Source organism: Silene latifolia, chromosome Y (assembly GCF_048544455.1).
Source record: "Silene latifolia isolate original U9 population chromosome Y, ASM4854445v1, whole genome shotgun sequence".
NCBI lineage: Eukaryota > Viridiplantae > Streptophyta > Magnoliopsida > Caryophyllales > Caryophyllaceae > Silene > Silene latifolia.
In genome coordinates, this window is record NC_133538.1 from 398,969,606 (window position 1) to 398,988,290 (window position 18,685).

General features: G+C 39.9%; 2 protein-coding genes and 1 long non-coding RNA gene across 3 annotated transcripts; 2 read left to right on the plus strand and 1 right to left on the minus strand.

The window, feature by feature from the left end:
• The first annotated feature begins 301 nt into the window (after positions 1 to 301).
• Positions 302 to 11,500, plus strand: LOC141632175 (uncharacterized). The gene is made up of 3 exons (XM_074444745.1): positions 302 to 1,420; positions 9,865 to 10,660; positions 10,917 to 11,500. Exons 1-3 carry the CDS (start codon positions 302 to 304, stop codon positions 11,498 to 11,500), a joined length of 2,499 nt encoding a protein of 832 aa, XP_074300846.1.
• A 594-nt stretch (positions 11,501 to 12,094) lies between these two features.
• On the minus strand, positions 12,095 to 12,670 carry LOC141632176 (1-aminocyclopropane-1-carboxylate oxidase homolog 10-like). The gene has a single exon (XM_074444746.1). The coding sequence runs from the start codon at positions 12,668 to 12,670 to the stop codon at positions 12,095 to 12,097; it is 576 nt and encodes a 191-aa protein (XP_074300847.1).
• A 755-nt stretch (positions 12,671 to 13,425) lies between these two features.
• LOC141634528 (uncharacterized) lies at positions 13,426 to 18,440 on the plus strand. The gene is made up of 4 exons (XR_012539250.1): positions 13,426 to 13,683; positions 17,610 to 17,717; positions 17,803 to 17,883; positions 18,345 to 18,440. It is a non-coding gene; the product is annotated as an uncharacterized LOC141634528 (long non-coding RNA).
• Positions 18,441 to 18,685: the final 245 nt, after the last annotated feature.

The window sequence follows — 18,685 nt, forward strand, 5'->3', positions numbered from 1 at the left end:
TTTATCTTGAACGACTAGAAGAGTTTCTTAGTTGTGCCGTCGAACATCAAAGACTCCATGGAGATAATCAATTCCTATGTCCGTGTACCTTATGTCAAAATTGTAAAAAGGTGAATTCTAGGGATGAATTGCGGGAAAATTTAATTTTAAAAGGATTTAAAGCAGATTATAATGTGTTGATATGGCATGGAGAAAGTGTTAATGATATTTGTTCCAACGTTAATTTTGGAATTAATGATAAAGATGGGGATCAGATTGATGTCGGGGTAGAAAATGATGATGAAATCTTTGAAATATTGATATGGATGATAATATAGAGCCTGATAATGATAATATTGACGGGTTGATGAAGGATCTTGAAGAAGATATTGTGGAGTGCCCTATTATTTTTCAGAGAATGGTTGATAATTCCAAGAAGCCTTTATACCCGAATGGTTCTAAATTCTCTCTTTTACTAGCTGTGTTGAAACTATTCACATTGAAAGCTGGAAATGGGTGGAGTGACAAGAGTTTTACTTCCTTGTTAGAACTTTTGTGTCAAATGTTGCCGGAAGGTAACGAGCTTCCCTCCACCACATACGAATGCAAGAAACTACTATGCCCATTATCTACGTCTTACCAAAAGATTCATGCATGCGTGAAGGACTGTATTTTGTATACAAAAAAGTATAGTGAATTAAAAGAATGCCCAAAGTGCGGTGAGTCACGATACAAGATGGTAGACAATGGTAATGGTGGCAAGAAGAAGGGGAGTCCTGTGAAGACATTATGGTATTTGCCAATAATACCAAAATTTAAACGCTTTTTTTCAAATAAAAAAGATGCGGAGTACATGTTGTGGCATCAAAAGGGCAGGAATAAAGATGGCCGACTGAGGCATGTAGCTGATTCTCCCCAATGGAGAACAATTGATCGAACCTTTCCAGAATTCGGTTCAGAGCCTAGAAATTTAAGATTGGGACTTTGCACCGATGGAATTAATCCATTTGGAACTTTAAGTACCCAACATAGTTGTTGGCCAGTAATGTTGATAATTTACAATATCCCTCCTTGGCTTACCACAAAGTGCAAATACATTATGTTAACACTCCTAATTTTGGGACCTAAGCAACCTGGAAATGATATTGACGTGTATTTGGCTCCTCTAATTGAAGACTTGAAACTCTTGTGGAACGATGGGGTAGAGGTGTTTGATGCAAGTACTAGCTCTAGGTTTCAAATGCATGCTATGTTGTACTGTACAATTAATGACTTCCCAGCTTATGGTAACCTTTCTGGATACCGACTGAAGACTGATAAGGGATGTCCGGTATGCGGGGATGACACTGAATCTGATTGGTTGGAGCACAATGGCAAATTTTCGTACAGAGGTGGTCGTCATTTTCTACCTGAAAATCATCAATATCGAAAGAAGAAGAAGGCTTTTTATGGGAAAACGGAGCATAGGTGTAACACCCCCATACTCCGAGTGCCTTACCAGGACCACTCAGGTATGAAGACATCACCATCTCGGTTGCCCGAGGCATGATAATCAAATAGACAAAACAGAAACAACATTTATTATAAGTAGTTTAATGAATAAGTACAATCCTCGAAACCAAACTGAAAGTACAATACATTATTCCAAACTACCTGTTCTCAACTGAAATGTAAATAAAACTAAACTACAAATGGAAGACTCTATCGTCATGTCGTGGCCATCCCAAATATCCCAAAGATCATCTCTATACCTTGTTCAATATCTGCTCACCATCCCCGAATGGATCACCGCAGTTTTACAAAACAACACCGGGTCGCACTAATCACACAATCAATACAGATAACAACAATAAGACAAACAGACAATTTGAATCACACACACAACACCACCAACTCCCATCATCTCAATCTTGACCGTCCACCGGACCACCGCTGGGGGCACGCACTGCGTTCCCACCTAAGCCCCGCTCATCGTACGAGCGATAACCCTGTCCATTAATGTGCACATCCCCTTTCGTGGCGGGTTCCACGAAGGGCGAAACTAGGGCGTGAGATCACTCCCGCAAGTGACCCCACTCAGCCGAGAACGCATCTCGAGAACCATCAACAACACAACCACAAACACCATTACAAACACAATCATCATATCAAGCCACTAACTACAAGACATCACCAATATCCCATTATGGGACTAATACCGAGTAGGAAATCCTACTGGAAAGCACAACACGCAGACGGTATCTACAAATTGTCTCAAAACGCCTCTTCTATGAATTCTCCTCCTAACATATAACACATAAAGACTACCAATTACTTACTATTCACAAAACCCCAAATCCCAAATTAGGGTTTGACCAAACCTAGCAAAACATTATATAAATTATATTAGAAGCTTACCCTCGACGCAAGGAATCCAACGACACGAACTACGATGCAAACTGACTGTCTGAACTCCGGGAATTGTCAAGAACGCGATTAGGAAGAAGACAAGTTGCTTTCTCTCTTAAACAGGTTTTAGGTTTTGTAAAAAGTGATTTAGAACAAAGACGAATTGGTTTAAATACCTTAATCGCGTAATTAACAAAACCCGAGAAAACTCCCCCGTAAAACCGGACACTCGATCGAGTACCCAAGGTACTCGATCGAGTACTTCTACTCGATCGAGTGCCCCAAATACTCGATCGAGTGCCCAACAGTCGAAACTATTTTATTCTCGCAACATACCCTTACTCGACAGAGTAAGGGCTACTCGATAGAGTACCCCCCCAAGACCATAAATACGGAGTATTACAGTCTTCCCTCCTTAAAAGGAACTTCGTCCCCGAAGTTCAAACCACTACTAAACAAAGGTACTCCCATAAGCTTCCCGACTCGAAGGTCAAAATAAACACAACGTAAAACATGCTACTAACCAACCCAACTTATCCCGACAAACATACCGACACAACATATAAAAGGGGTGTAAAAACTCTTAAAAACTCTCGCGATCATCTCCTACCCCCTAAAGAAACAAGGTTACGTCCCCGTAACCATACATACCGATCAAAAGGAAAGGGTAACGCTCTTTCATGATATTCTCCGCCTCCCATGTAGCTTCCTCAGTCTCATGGTTAGACCAAAGGATCTTAAGTAAAACTGTCTCACCACTCCTGGTCTTTTTAACTTTTCGGTCTAGGATCTGCTTAGGCATCTCAAGGTATGATAAAGACTCATCCAGCTCTAAGCTCTCTCGCCTCCAACACATGTGACGGGTCACTCACATACTTCCCAGCTGCGATACATGAAACACATTATGCACTCTCTCCAAAGCAAAGGTAAAGCCAAACGATAAGCCACTTCCCCAACTCGCTCTAAGATCTCATAAGGCCCTATAAACTTCTGACTTAGCTTGCCTTTCTTCCCAAACCTCATAACTCCTCGCATAGGAGACACCTTCAGAAGAACCTTATCCCCAACCTGAAACTCTATGTCCCGACGATGTAGATCTGCATAACTCTTCTGTCGATCCTGGGCTGCTCTCATCCGTTCCCTGATCATCTTAATCTGTTCCACCATCTCATGTACCATCTCTGGTCCTAAAACCACTGCCTCAGCACTATCGTCCCAACAGATCGGACTCCTACATCTCCTCCCATACAAAGCCTCAAACGGTGCCATACCAATACTGTGTGATAGCTGTTGTTGTAAGAAAACTCTATCAAGTCCAACCTCTGCTCCCCGCTACCACCAAAATCCATCACACAAGCTCGCAACATATCCTCAAGAGTCTTGATTGTTCTCTCGTCACGATCCTGTCGCAGGATGAAATGTCTTTGTACTCATCTTCAAAGCTGTTCCCAACGATTCCTGCAACTCCTTCCAAAACCTTGATATAAACCTCGCATCTCTGTCAGACACTATGTCCTTAGGGACTCCATGTAACTTAAGCACGTTCTTTCGATAGGCCATAGCCAGTTGTGCCTTAGTCCATGTATCTTTCATTGGAACAAAGTGAGCTGACTTGGTCAACCGATCCACTATCACCCAAATCATATTGTTACCTTGTTGACTCTTCGGCAAACCCACAATGAAATCCATGGAAATGGATTCCCACTTCCACTCAGGCACCTCCAAAGACTGAACCTTACCTTGTGGTCTTCTCTGTTCCCCTTTAACTCTCTGGCATGTCAAACAACGGGACACAAACTCAGCTATCTCTTTCTTCATCCCAGGCCACCAAAACGTTTTCTTCAAATCTTTGTAAAGCTTGTCTCCACCCGGATGAACTGAATATGGTGTGCAATGCGCTTCTGTCATGATTGTCTTTTTCAACTCCTCGTCATTAGGAACACACCACCTACCATCAAACCTCAAGCTACCGTCAGTATGAATGGAAAACCGGGACACTTTGTCCCTTTCTCTACTCCAACTCTCCACTCCACTATCTTAGGATCCAAAGCCTGTTTACCTCGAATATCATCATAATACTCCATGTGTACTTTGTCATATCACCCATAGCATCCCCTTTCGCATCATATGAATCCCAAAGCTCGCTACCTCATCCCTCACCTCATCAAAGATAGAGTTGTACACAAGGAATGTACACTCTTTCTACTCAAAGCATCAAAACAACGTTGGCCTTTCCTTCATGGTAGATGATTTCCATGTCGTAATCACCAATCAGCTCCATCCACCTCCTCTGTCTCATGTTCAACTCCTTCTGCGTGAAGATGTACTTGAGACTCTTGTGATCAGAAAATACCTTAAAGATTGCTCCATAAAGGTAGTGCCTCCAAATCTTGAGAGCAAACACCACTGCACCCAACTCCAGGTCATGAGTAGGGTAGTTCTCCTCATAAGGCTTCAACTGCCTAGAAGCATAGGCGATCACTTTACCATTCTGCATCAACACACATCCCAACCCATTCTTCGAGGCATCTGTATAGACCTCGAAATTCTCGCTCCCTTCAGGCAATGCCAAGACAGGAGCTGTCGTCAAACGCTCCTTTAAGGTTTGGAACGCCGTCTCACAACTCTCATCCCAACGAAACCTGTTCTCTTTCCTCATCAATGCTGTCATCGGTCTAGCTATCTTGGAGAAATCCTTCACGAACCGCCTGTAGTATCCAGCTAAACCCAAGAAACTCCTCACCTCAAAGAACATTCTTCTGTGCTTCCCACTTTGTCACTGCTTCAATCTTCGCCGGATCCACAGCTACCCCATCTTTAGAGATTACATGCCCCAGAAAAGCAACTTTCTCTAACCAGAACTCACACTTGGACAGCTTAGCATACAACTCATGATCTCTCAAAGTCTGCAACACGATCCTCAGATGCTCCTCCTTAGTCTTAGAGTAGACTAAGATGTCATCGATAAACACCACTACAAACTGATCCAAGAACTGTCTGAAGATCCTATTCATCAAATCCATAAACACTGCCGGCGCATTAGACAACCCAAATGGCATCACCACATACTCATAATGGCCATACCTCGACGTGAAAGCTGTCTTCGGTATATCCACATCTCTAATCTTCACCTGATGGTACCCCGACCTCAAATCGATCTTAGAAAAGACCGTTGCACCACTCAACTGATCAAACAGGTCATCTATCCTTGGCAAAGGATACTTGTTCTTTATCGTCACACGGTTCGGCTCCCGTAGTCTATGCATAACCTCAAAGTTCCATCCTTCTTCTTCACGAAAAGAACTGGTGCTCCCCAAGGCGATACACTTGGTCTAATGTATCCCTTCTCTATCAAATCATCCAACTGCTTCCTAAGCTCCTCCATCTCCTTAGGACCCATACGGTACGGTGCCTTAGAGATTGGCCCCGTCCCTGGCTTCAACTCAACGGTGAAATCTATCTCCCTCTTCGGTGGCAACCCCGGAATCTCCTCGGAAAAACATCTCGCATACTCTCCCACCACTGGTATCTCGTCAACTGCCGGGCTCTCTATCCGGTCATCTCTCACATGGCACAAAATCGGAGGACATCCCTTCCTCGGATACGACTTCAAAGTGACAACATGCAATCAACTTAACTTTGGGTTTGACTAGAAACCCACGATAAGACACACTTACACCCTTAGGACCTCTAAGGGACACTCTCTTTGATGACAATCTATCTTAGCCTTATACTTTCCTAACCAATCCATCCCAACTATCATCTCAAAACCATTAAAAGGAAACTCTAGCAAGTCTACAGGGAAATCGACTTGCCCAACTATCAAAGATACATCTCTAAACAACCTCCCACACGATACAGACTCACCTGAAGGTATGAAAACTTGCTCCCTAACAGACTCATATACTCTCAAACCCAACTGTTTTACATGACTCGAAGACACAAACGATTGAGAAGCCCCCGAATCAAACAAAACGAACGTAGGAATACCATTAACAAGGAATGTACTGGTGATAACGTGCGCATCCTCCTCACCGCCTTTTTGTCCATCATGAACAACTTGCCATCGGTCTTCCGCCCACCTCCCTGACAAGACTAGGCGATGCGGTCGGCTTAGCACCCGACCCTTGATTGTTGTTGTTGTTCATCGGTGTCTTCGATAAAATTACCGCCGTTGCGGTTGCCTCCCACTCGGTAGCTCGACCTCCCCGGTTTGGCCATGATCCACCGGGTCCGTTTGCTCGCAAAGCTCTGTGCTTGGTCTCTCGAAAAGATCCCGGTGCGCTCGTGCACTCATGTCTCTTGTGGCCTACGCCACCACAACCAAAGCAGGTCACTCCCCAGCTGTTGCTCACACTCCCACGACCTCGCCCAAAGGAAGTCCTAGCACTAAACCCAGACCCAGAAGAAAATCCCTTAGATTGATTGTGGTTGCCTTTCTTGAAATTAGATTGGCCACCACCCTCGCTCTCAGACTTCCTCTTTTCTCCACCCGACCTCTCCTGAGCCATCTCCACTAGCCTCTCAGCTCTCCCGGCCCTCTCATATGCTTCCTTCACATCGCAAGGACTCCCACGGGTAACTTATCCATAATTTTCGTGGTTAGCCCTCTCTCAAACCTCAAAGCCGATTCTCCTCACTCAAACCCATGTCCTCGATATCCGGATTTCTCATTGAACGCTGTAGTACTCGACCACGACATCTCAAATAGTCATCTTAAACTTATCGAACTCCTCCCTCAACTTACTCCTCACATGTTCCAGCACGAACTCCTTCCTCACAGCCCTACGAAACTCCTCCCAAGGTATAGCGGGTAACCCCTGGTTGGTATATATCTCCTTGGCACTCACTTTCACCGAATCCCACCATTTGCCACCGCCTCCCTCGGATAGAATGCAGCTGATCCACTCTCATCTCATCGGGACAAATGAACTAAATCCAAAGATGTTCTCCATCTCCCTCAGCCAACTATCAAGATGGTTAGGCTCCTCAACTCCCTTGTACTCCTTCGGGTTAAACCTCGCAATATAGAGGCTGACTTTAGCATGGTCAACCTCCTTCTCCTTACTCTTATCCTTGTCCTCATTCACTCTCTTCAGGGTCTCAGTAAGAGCGTCCTGGTGCTCTAACATCTTGACGATGTCATCCGTAGTCATAACCTCAGCTCTCGCGTACAAAGCATTTCTCTTGGGCGGCATCTTGAAGCTATATAAGAAAGGGATAAACATAAACACGCGTACTAAACCTCAAAACACGAAAACGCGCTGCATAGGACCTACTCGATCGAGTATCCAAACCCACTCGATCGAGTAAAGGGCTACTCGATCGAGTGCCCCCATGTACTCGATCGAGTACCCAAACTCCAGAACCAAACAGACCTTCTGATCTCTAACCCACTCGATCGAGTATCTAGGCTACTCGATCGAGTGACCCCCTACTCGATCGAGTACCCCTAGTTACTCGATCGAGTGCCCCAAAACTCGATTCTGGACTCAAAATCGCCAAAAACCTACCCGATCGAGTCAGCCTTACTCGATCAAGTACCCCCAATACGTAAGAGCTACCCGCATATTACGTCGTATACTAACATGCTACCTTTATAAAATCATATGGTATCATAATACATATGCTACGCATCTATTATACTATCAACAAGATCAATTCATCATGCTATTAAAGCCACATTGTAAACATCCAACATGTTATTCCATCATCACGTCTACATATATATATTACCTTTCTTTCACATTCTCAACTTCTCCTTCAACATCCAACAATCAAATCACACATTCCATCACATTGTCACGCAAGTTACTTAGCACACACATGACTCAACACACATTTCCCCCATGTGACCGGTTCAAAGTTGTAGGGCGACCCCCGCGACTTTAGGACGTCTCCCAAGCCTTTGCACTAGCTCCTACAACTTTTACCCCGGGTTCATTTTAATTGACTCCCTATATTCATTAAGTTCATTGGTTACGGGTTTCGGGATCGTGGCTCGATACCATTTGTAACACCCCCATACTCCGAGTGCCTTACCAGGACCACTCGGGTATGAAGACATCACCATCTCGGTTGCCCGAGGTATGATAATCAAATAGACAAAACGAAAACAACATTTATTATAAGTAGTTTAATGAATAAGTACAATCCTCGAAACCAAACTGAAAGTACAATATATTATTCCAAACTACCTTTCTCAATCGAAATGTAAATAAAACTAAACTACAAATGGAAGACTCTATCGTCATGTCGTGGCCATCCCAAATATCTCAAAGATCATCTCTATACTGTTCAATATCTGCTCACCATCCCCGAATGGATCACCGCAGTTTTACAAAACAACACCGGGTCAGTACTAATCACACAATCAATACGGATAACAACAATAAGACAAACAGACAAATTGAACTGTCACACACACACATACACCACCAACTCCCATCATCTCAATACTGATCGTCCACCGGACCCGCCCACCGATGGGGGACCGCAGCCGTTCCCACCTAAGCCCCGCTCATCGTACGAGCGATAACCCTGTCCATTAATGTGCACATCCCCTTTCGTGGCGGGTTCCACGAAGGGCGAAACTAGGGCGTGAGATCACTCCCGCAAGTGACCCCACTCAGCCGAGAACGCATCTCGAGAACCATCAACAACACAACCACAAACACCATTACAAACACAATCATCATATCAAGCAACTAACTACAAAGACATCACCAATATCCCATTATGGGACTAATGCTGAGTAGGAAATCCTACCTGGAAAGCACAACACGCAGACGGTATCTACAAATTGTCTCAAAACGCCTCTTCTATGAATTCTCCTCCTAACATATAACACATAAAGACTACCAATTACTTACTATTCACAAAACCCCCAAATCCCAAATTAGGGTTTGACCAAACCTAGCAAAACATTATATAAATTATATTAGAAGCTTACTCTCGACGCAAGGAATCCAACGACACGAACTACGATGCAAACTGACTGTCTGAACTCCGGGAATTGTCAAGAACGCGATTAGGAAGAAGACAAGTTGCTTTCTCTCTTAAACAGGTTTTAGGTTTTGTAAAAAGTGATTTAGAACAAAGACGAATTGGTTTAAATACCTTAATCGCGTAATTAACAAAACCCGAGAAAACTCCCCCGTAAAACCGGACACTCGATCGAGTACCCAAGGTACTCGATCGAGTACCCCCCTACTCGATCGAGTGCCCCAGCTACTCGATCGAGTGCCCAACAGGTCAGAAACTATTTTATTCTGCAACATACCCTTACTCGACAGAGTAAGGGCTACTCGATAGAGTACCCCCAAGACCATAAATACGGAGTATTACAATAGGAAACCCCCTTTGTTTTTGAGTGGAGAAGAGTACTACGATAAGGTTAAGAATATAACTAAAGTTTTTGGAAAACCGTACGTACCTCCACCAGATGGAGTATATCATACAAAGAGGTCAATTTTTTGGGAACTTCCATATTGGCAGCACTTGTATGTGAGGCATTCCATTGATGTCATGCACGTAGAGAAGAACGTGTTTAATAGTTTAATTGGAACATTGCTCAATATGCCGAATAAGACTAAGGATGGGGTGAAAGCTCGAAATGACATGGCTGCTAGGGGGCGTATCGAGTTAAAACCAATTGAGAAGGGAAAACGTATCTATATACCACCGTCTTGCACGACTCTTTCTAAGAAGGAGAAGATGATTGTCTGTGAATCTTTAAAAGGGGTCAAGGTACCACATGGATATAGCTCTAACATAAGTCATCTTGTTGCCATAAAAGATTCTAAGTTAGTTGGTATGAAATCTCACGATTGTCATGTTATGCGTACACAACTGCTTCCTGTGGCCATTAGATCCGTATTGCCTAAGCATGTTAGGCAAGTCATCACCAAGCTTTGCCTCTTCTTTGATGCAATCAACTCAAAAGATATCCATCCTGACACCTTAGATGACTTGCAAGCGGATGTTGTTGTGACTTTATGTGAATTAGAGATGTACTTTCCGATTTCTTTCTTTGATATCATGGTACACCTGGTCATTCATTTAGTGCGTGAGATTAAACTTTGTGGTCCGGTGTTTCAAAGAAACATGTGGGCGATGGAGCGAGATATGGGTACTTATAAGAGACGAATGAAGAATCGTTGTCATCCTGAAGGTAGTATTGTTGAAGCAACAATTGCATGTGAGACAATCCAATTCTGTGTTGACTATATGGCAGATGTTCAACCTATTGGAGTTCCCATATCTCGGCACGAAGGTAGACTCTTAGGGAAGGGTAATTTGGGTAAAAAACAAATGAGCGTGGACCGCGATTCTTTTCAGAAAGCACATTTATATGTTTTACAACATATGACAGAGGTCCATCCCTATTTAATCGAGCACTGGATTTATCAAGCTCCAAAATCCACATAAACGCGATGAGTGGTTGTTGAATGAACATAGTCGGACTTTTGCGGAGTGGTTTAAAGGTAAGGTGATGAGTGAGTTGTCTACACAATCTCATAATGTAAGTGCTAACTTACGCTGGTTAGCATATGGCCCTAAATCGAACATCACATCATTTGAAGGGTATGATATCAATGGGTTTTGCTTTTACACAAGCCGACAAGATGAGAAGAGTACAATGCAAAATAGTGGAGTGACTCTTCTTGCATCATCAGAAGAATATGTTGGAAAGGGTAAGGATCCCGTAGACATCACAAGGGCGTACTATGGGAAAATTGAGGATATTTGGGAGCTTGAGTATGTAACTTTTAGTGTACCCTTATTTCGGTGTAAATGGGTAGATTGTGATAAGGGTGTCACCGTTGACGATATGGGATTCATTTTGGTAAACTTTAATGTTGTTGGACATATACATGAACCCTTCATTCTTGCATCTCAAGTGAAACAATTATTCTACATTGAAGATCCTTTAGATAAGAGATCATCCGTGGTTCGTTATGGGAAAAGGCGTATTCTTGGTGTCGATGGAGTAGTTGACGAACAAGAATATGATCAACTTGATGAACTGCCTCCTATTTCTGTCATGCGTCGATCGGTTCAAGATTTACGTGATGAAAGTTATTTGCGTCAAGATCATGATGAGGGTCTATGGTTTGATAAATTAAAATAGTTTATGGTTATTTTAGGTAGTCCTATTACCGTCCTTCTCAAAATAATCCCTAGTATACTTTTAACGGTTTAACCCATATTAATCTAACGTTTGCCATCATTTTTCTTTTATTTCTTTTATTGCACCTGTCAGATTGCTGGTTAAAATCCGATCCTCAAGAACCCATTGAGCATAAATGTATTACTCTCTGCATTTCTTTGATTCCCTCCGCTTCCAAAGTGTCAGGTTGCTTAAGAAAAATAGCTACTAGACCAGTTTTCTGGACTTGCTGTAAATCCTGACAAGACTTGTATTTAATTTGGGGGAGTGGATATTTCTGTCAAAAAACTTATTCTCAGAGCAACTTAATGATGTTGAGTGAGAGACGAGAGTGTTAGACTATTGTGTTAATATGCTGTGTAGCAAATCTTCCATAAAACAATCTTACTGTGTGATTAACCTAAATCCTTGCAAGTATCTAATCTCTCTCTATCATAAACTTCCTCCATCTCATAGACTATTGTGTTAATTTGCAATTTTTTTTTTAACTCTATCCTAAAAACAAGTACAAAGAATCAAACGGAATAATGGAGAAATTATGGATTGGTATCAAAGTTAGACAGTCTTGTCCTTCAACTCCTTCTTAAGGAATTTTGCATTCATATATGAGATAGTGAATTGCTTGTACAATGCTGGCTTTTCTGGGGAAACCAACTCCGGTAGATGTCCATATAACTTGTCACTAGTTATGGCTAGGTTGAAAAACACGGGAACATATATTCTTGATCTAGGTAAAGGATTAGCGTATACACGGACTGGCTTGAGATCAATCCATTCTTCATTATACTTGACTTGTAATCCACCAACATCGTCCTGCAATAGAACTGTCAAGGTTCCGTGATCTGAGTGTGATGCGATCCCAATTGTCTTGTCGGGTTTAGGACAGTATGGATAGTACTGTCCAACCATGTTTATCCTCGCCAAATATGATTCCGGGCTTAGTCTATCACCACTTAATCCTAATCCTTCTGACAAAATACTTAAAAGCCGCGCACTCAACTTCTTCACCTCTTTTTCCCACTCCATCACCTCAGCTCTGCATTCAGACAACCAAATAGAGTCAACAAATATAGTAGACGTCACTAATTCTGAAGCAATGAAAATCTGAATCAATAGCCCACAAGCCGACATTTTAAGTCCAACGAATTTTGTTGGAGCAACAAAACAACTGACTTTGAATGAAAAGGAACAATATAAGAGAATATTCACCTTTAATATTGAATACATGAATAATATAGCTCTCTGTTTCTTCACAAAAGAAGGCAAATTGATGAATTTATAAAAGAAGGCAAACTTATGAATACATAAATAATATGAATTAATAAGATGGGTATCAATAGCTCCATTAATTTCGTTTATCAAAATGAGATGGTGATTGCATATAAACTCCCCTATGATAATGTACTAATTATTGAACATGAGGAAAGCAGTATCATTCAATCCTATGCATACTAGTTCAGTTGCAAGAATTGTGAGTAAATAGAGGATTTTTCAGTAGTAATACAAAATGCAGGTGTTCAGTAGTGATAAAAAATGCATATTAAGAGCATAAGGAGTGAAAACTTAATCGTCAGGGGATCTAACATGACAAAATCATAGCAAGGAAACATTAACTTAACACCAACTTAAGACAATCAATTTCTTATAGTGATACTAAACTAAGAGTGAACACCTGCACTTTGTATAACCAGAAATTTCTTATACAGATAAATATTTTGCCTAGTTCATGTGAATTACTGATACTAAACTAAGAGTACATCCAAAGTGAAACAACTTATTTTTTTTTATATTTTTTTTCTTTATCTCTTTCATATATTATTTTCATAATTGGTATATACTAATTTTTTTTCTTTATTTATTTCCTAAGGTATATAATGGACAAGGAAGCCCCCACGAGCGGAAATGACCATTGTAAGAAGCCCAAACGTAAAGGGAGAGGTTCAACAACAGGTATAAAGGCCAAAAGACCAAATAAAGGGCCTAAGCATATTGATTTTGATAAGCACGGTAGGCCATATGGACCATGGAGGAGAGATTTTGTTAGAGATATTGGTAAGATCGCCCGAAATAATATCAAGATCACATATGAGGATTGGTTCAAAGTACCCGAGGGAATTAAAGATTCAATTTGGAAAGACTTAAAGGTTGTGTTTCGTACACTAACATTTGATTTTGATTAATGACTTTTGATGTTTTTGCTTTCACAATAGTTTGCAGTTTGATGTTTTTTTTTATCTTTGAGTTAATGGGATTTCTGAGCCATGTTTATGAATTCTTTTGATAGACCGAATGGAACCTCACTGATGATGCAATGCGTCAGAAGGTACTAAGTAACGTGGGCAAGAGTTTGAGGTTGTTTAGGACAAACTTGACTTGTTCTTTTATCACTAAAACAAGACAACAAAGGAGAGCCGAGCCTTTAGATGATCCTTTGTCCCTTTATAAAGGGATAACACCAGATGATTGGAAGGATTTTGTGAAACAACGAATGGATGAGAAATTTAAGGTGAATTACTTTATTGTTTGTTAATTGATATTCAGCTCTCTGGTTTTTTTTCAAGTTTATTACTAATAAAAATTATTGGTTTTATAATTAATAAATTGCAGGAAAAAAGTAGAAAAGCACAGGAATCCCAAAAGTGTAACTTGCACCGACATTATATGGGAAGAGCTGGCTATATGGGTAAGATGGAGGATTGGTATGAAGAAGAATTAAATGATGCCTTGGCTAATGATCTTGATGCTGAACCCGAAGCTACTCAGAAAAATGTTACGAAACTTCTTGAAGATAGGAGTTATTTGTGGGTCAAAGGACATACCCCTTCATCCAAGGACCTTTCGTCGCAAACGCAAGAGTTGATAAGTGAAATAGTAAGTGAGCTTTAACAATTCAAGGTCCGGTAATTTTACATATTTCAGGAGTAGAAAACCGTCTTGTGCGCTACCTTGTTTCCCACACTGTAAGGGTGTTTTTCTGACACAGCCATTAGACCAGTTTCCTGCCTTCCAAATGAGCAGAACAGGGAAGTATGATATACTAAACAACGGAATGAGAGACATACTGAAAGTAGATTAGATTCAAAATAGACTAAAATATTATTTTTGTCTAAAATATAATATTAAAAAAACCGACTTTTGTGGACGTTCGGATTTCCGCTTGGCACTGACGAGGTCTGTATATTTGCCTAAATTCATGATGATTTGTATTGATTGATGCATTTGTAATACAATTTAATGTTCTCCGTGTATGCCTTGTTATTTTTAATTTATTCGTCCTCATTTTCTAATTTTCAATTTGTTACAAACCCTAGATTGTGCTGTCTCTTATTAAAAGCAATTTGTAGTTGTAATTGTATTTTAATCAGCCTTATAAATCCTATTTGTGAGCTATATAATCTCTAATGTGCCAAATTATAAGTGTTATTCCAATCATTTTTTGTTTCTTTTAATTAAATCCCCAATTACTCAAAGCCTACTTTATCAATTTATATCAATTTCTATTTTTATTTTTAATTTTATAATTTATTTGTATTGGTACGTAGTTGTCTATAATTGTTTACTTGTCTACTTGTTTGCTTTACAAATTCTGAAATTTTGAGGGTTGAAGAAACAGACCTGTGAATGACACCTAAAAAAACATCCGTATATTTTTTTTTGGGCCGAAATGTCTGCTGTATATTGTATAATGGATCAAACTGTTAGTTATTCTATTTTGAGGATTTGAAGCAATTGAATTGCTGAAGATGGGAGTTTGATGGGTCTTGTTGCTCGGAGTTTGATGAGATTATGAAATTGAGCAAGTAAATTAAGGGTATTGTGTAAAATGTACTAGAAGGTTAGAACGTGAAATGCAAAGTATGAGCTTTGGTAGCCAACTGAAGAAATTGTGATCGATTTTGGGGACAAATACTGGGAGAATTATGTATCAGCAGGTGGAGTGCAAAATTGTTATAGAAAAGAAACATAAAAATTTTGGTTTGGGGATTTTAGGATGAGAAGACTCATTACTCTTTGGTAATGGAAATTGGAATATAATGGAATAAATCAAAATGGCTCACTAAAGTGGCTGCTCTTCTTTCTTCTGTGAAGTAGCGGTCCTTCGATGCAGTTCTCAACGCAATTTTCATCTTGGGTCATTCAGAAACAGCCTCTTTGTGTTGCTAACACAAGGGTAAGGCTGCGTAAATCCGACCTCCCTTACCCCGCAATTTGCGGGAGCCATTGAGGCACTAGTGTAATGTTGTTGTTGTTGTCTAAAATATAATATTAACCCTGTTTTCATTTGAACAGAATTATTGGTTATTTTTGTCTGGTTATTTTTGTCTAAAATATTAACCCTGTTTTCATTTGAACAGAATTATTGGGAGGAGATGAAGAGAAAAGGGGAGTTTGTTCCTTCTGGAAGAGAAGATGTGTTAGTTAAGGCCACTGGAAAATTTGATCGCCCTGGATTCACAAGAGGAATTGGAGGCTGTGTTGGTATTACTAGCTTTTTTGGAAAATCAAATAGTCCTGGAGTTAATAGGAAGTTGTATACGGAGGATGATTTTACGTCATTTAAGGAAGAGGTGAGAAAACATGCAATGGATAAAGTAGAAAGCTTGGTTAAACAACATGTGTCACGAATTTTAAAGGATCAAATCCAACTGAAGTCGTCATATGACATCGAAATTAACAAGACTACAGACGTCTCCTCCTCTCTCCCTCTCGAGAGTAGTACTCATGCTACCAAGCTTAATGATACCTTCGTTGAGTTAAAGGTATATAAAATATGTATGACCATACATCTTATATATATATATATATATATATATATATATATATATATATATATATATATATATATATATATACTAGTTTAGTTAAAATCTTACATTTTCCTATTATTAATTATCGCAGATCCCGTTCCATGCTCTTTCTTTGGCTTTCTGGTGAGACGGAGATCGTTGTCGCCGAGGGAACAGTTTGGCCATGGGTAGAAGGTAAGTTGGTGCACAACTCACTATTGACATGTGAAAATGCTCACGTATTCATTGATAATATCATAGATGGGAAGGCATTACTTCCAATTCCGTGGGATGAACATGAAAGGGTTGGTGAGGTTGTCGGAAGTTTCGCACAGGGGCCGAAATCATTGGTTTTATTAGGAGCAACCGAGGTAAAAAAATATGCAACTATTAATTTATCAACTATATATATAATTTTTTTTTTGAAAAGGTCAAGAAACTAATTAAGTGTTGTATTATTTCTAATTGCTAGGGTGATCCTAAGGCTAAAGATAAGGTTCAACGGATTAAGCCAAAAGACACTGATAATTCAGCAAAGATACGGCCGTCTGGTGGTGGTGGTGGTATTAAGGAGGTTCAACTGGACGCGGTAATGGCAATGAACCACTTGTTAGATTTACTTGTAGGTGGTTTAATTATTTTTTCCCTCTTATTTGGTTCTTAAAACTTGTAATCTTTAGGCGAAGGCAACAAAGAGCAAAAAGGGGCCACTAAATAAGGATGAGTTAAGTCGTTTGGATGTCCATTGTCAAAGATTGGAAGACATGATCTGTTATGCTTGTTCTGGAGGATATATGTTGTTTACTATAGAGATCGAGAAGATGGTCTATTCCTATGAAAGCCCGGTGAAGCTGTTGATCATGCTTGATGATATTAGGGAGATGTTCAGATATGAATGGTTAAATATATCCATACTTCAACTTTGGGGAAGGTATCTTCTTATATGACTATGGGACTCAAGCTGTTGTATTATCCATTTATATACGTTTTACGAATTTTATTCTCATAATAATGTAGCTTCTTATATGACTATGGGACTCAACTTGGAGTGACGGAAAAATTAGTTGGATTTTTGTGCCCCGATAGAATTTGCACATATATGCATTCCGAGATTGAGACGGAGAGATACTTAACAGATGCTTTAAAAGCTCAAGAAAAGAAAAGATATGTGATGGGTGCTTTTTATGAGGCATGAGTTTTACAATTTTCTTATTTTTTTTCCTGCATTTCATCACTTAGCTCATGACCTAGTTAAAGGATTTATAAGTTTTTTTTTAATATAGCTCGCATTGGATGTTGGTTGTATTCTGTCTTAGAGATAATATTGCATATATTTTTGACTCGGATAAGGCGACAAAGAAGACATGGCAGATAAAAAGCTGCTTATCATGGTAAGTTCAATCGACTAGCTAACAACATTAAATTATATGTATGAATGATCGATAATATGATTACTTTTCATGTATTCAATTTCAGGGCTTGGAAAAGGTATTGTTTTAGGGCTGGAATACGTGATATGTCAAAAAAAAAAATGAACTCCAAATAAAAATGATTGAGGTATGTAGCTGTTTTCGTTAAAAATTCAATTACGCCGAGTATAGCCGCCTTTGATATGAATTGTGCCTTGAATTGCCTTTGGTATGAACTAGTCTTGAGCTACCTTTGCTACCATTTTCTTGTTTGTATTGATTGCTAAGGAGTCTTTATAATTATATGATGGCAATGTTAAGAAGCCTTTATAGTTATATTAGGGTATGTTCCTTATTTATGGGCACATGTGAGACTTGGTTATTATTTTGTGTTTATGTTCCTTATAAAATAAGGATATGTTGGGGTATGTTCCTTATAAAATAAGGAAAGGTTCAAGGTTTTGACAAGTGAATATTAAGGACATATATTTGTATGTCCTTGTCAGCTGTCTACTTACTGTTGATTTTGTATAAATGTAATGCTCGAGCAAAAGCAACCTGATTGTCCTTGTTGGCTGTCTACTTACTATTGATTTTGTATAAATGTAGTGCCCTCAACAGCCGCAGAGTTATGAGTGCGGTTATTATGTTATGAAGTGGATGTATGATATTACTGTACGTTACGCATCATCAGAGGACGACATAGTAGAGGTAGCTTGATCTATTGTCTCGAACTGTTTGAATTTTTATGTATAGATATTGTTCGTATATGTGTAGATATTGTTCGTATTTTCTAAGTGTGGCCTAATAATCCTTGTTTTTGTATGTAGTGTATTTCAGGTTCGCAAATGACAATTGAACAAATGAACGAGGTTCGAGAGCTTTGGTCGCTTTATTGTGGAAAGAACGTCTAGAGTATGTATGATTTAGATTTCTAGAAATTGTAATTG

Bases quoted from the DNA above. Each gene is read 5' to 3' on its own strand.
- LOC141632176 (XM_074444746.1), bottom strand. From the start codon at position 12,670: ATGTCGGCTTGTGGGCTATTGATTCAGATTTTCATTGCTTCAGAATTA.
- LOC141632175 (XM_074444745.1), top strand. From the start codon at position 302: ATGGATGATAATATAGAGCCTGATAATGATAATATTGACGGGTTGATG. The intron at 1,421-9,864 runs GCTTTTTATGGG...CCATATTGGCAG, and splicing joins AATATCGAAAGAAGAAGAAG to CACTTGTATGTGAGGCATTC. The intron at 10,661-10,916 runs GTAATTTGGGTA...TACGCTGGTTAG, and splicing joins AGGTAGACTCTTAGGGAAGG to CATATGGCCCTAAATCGAAC.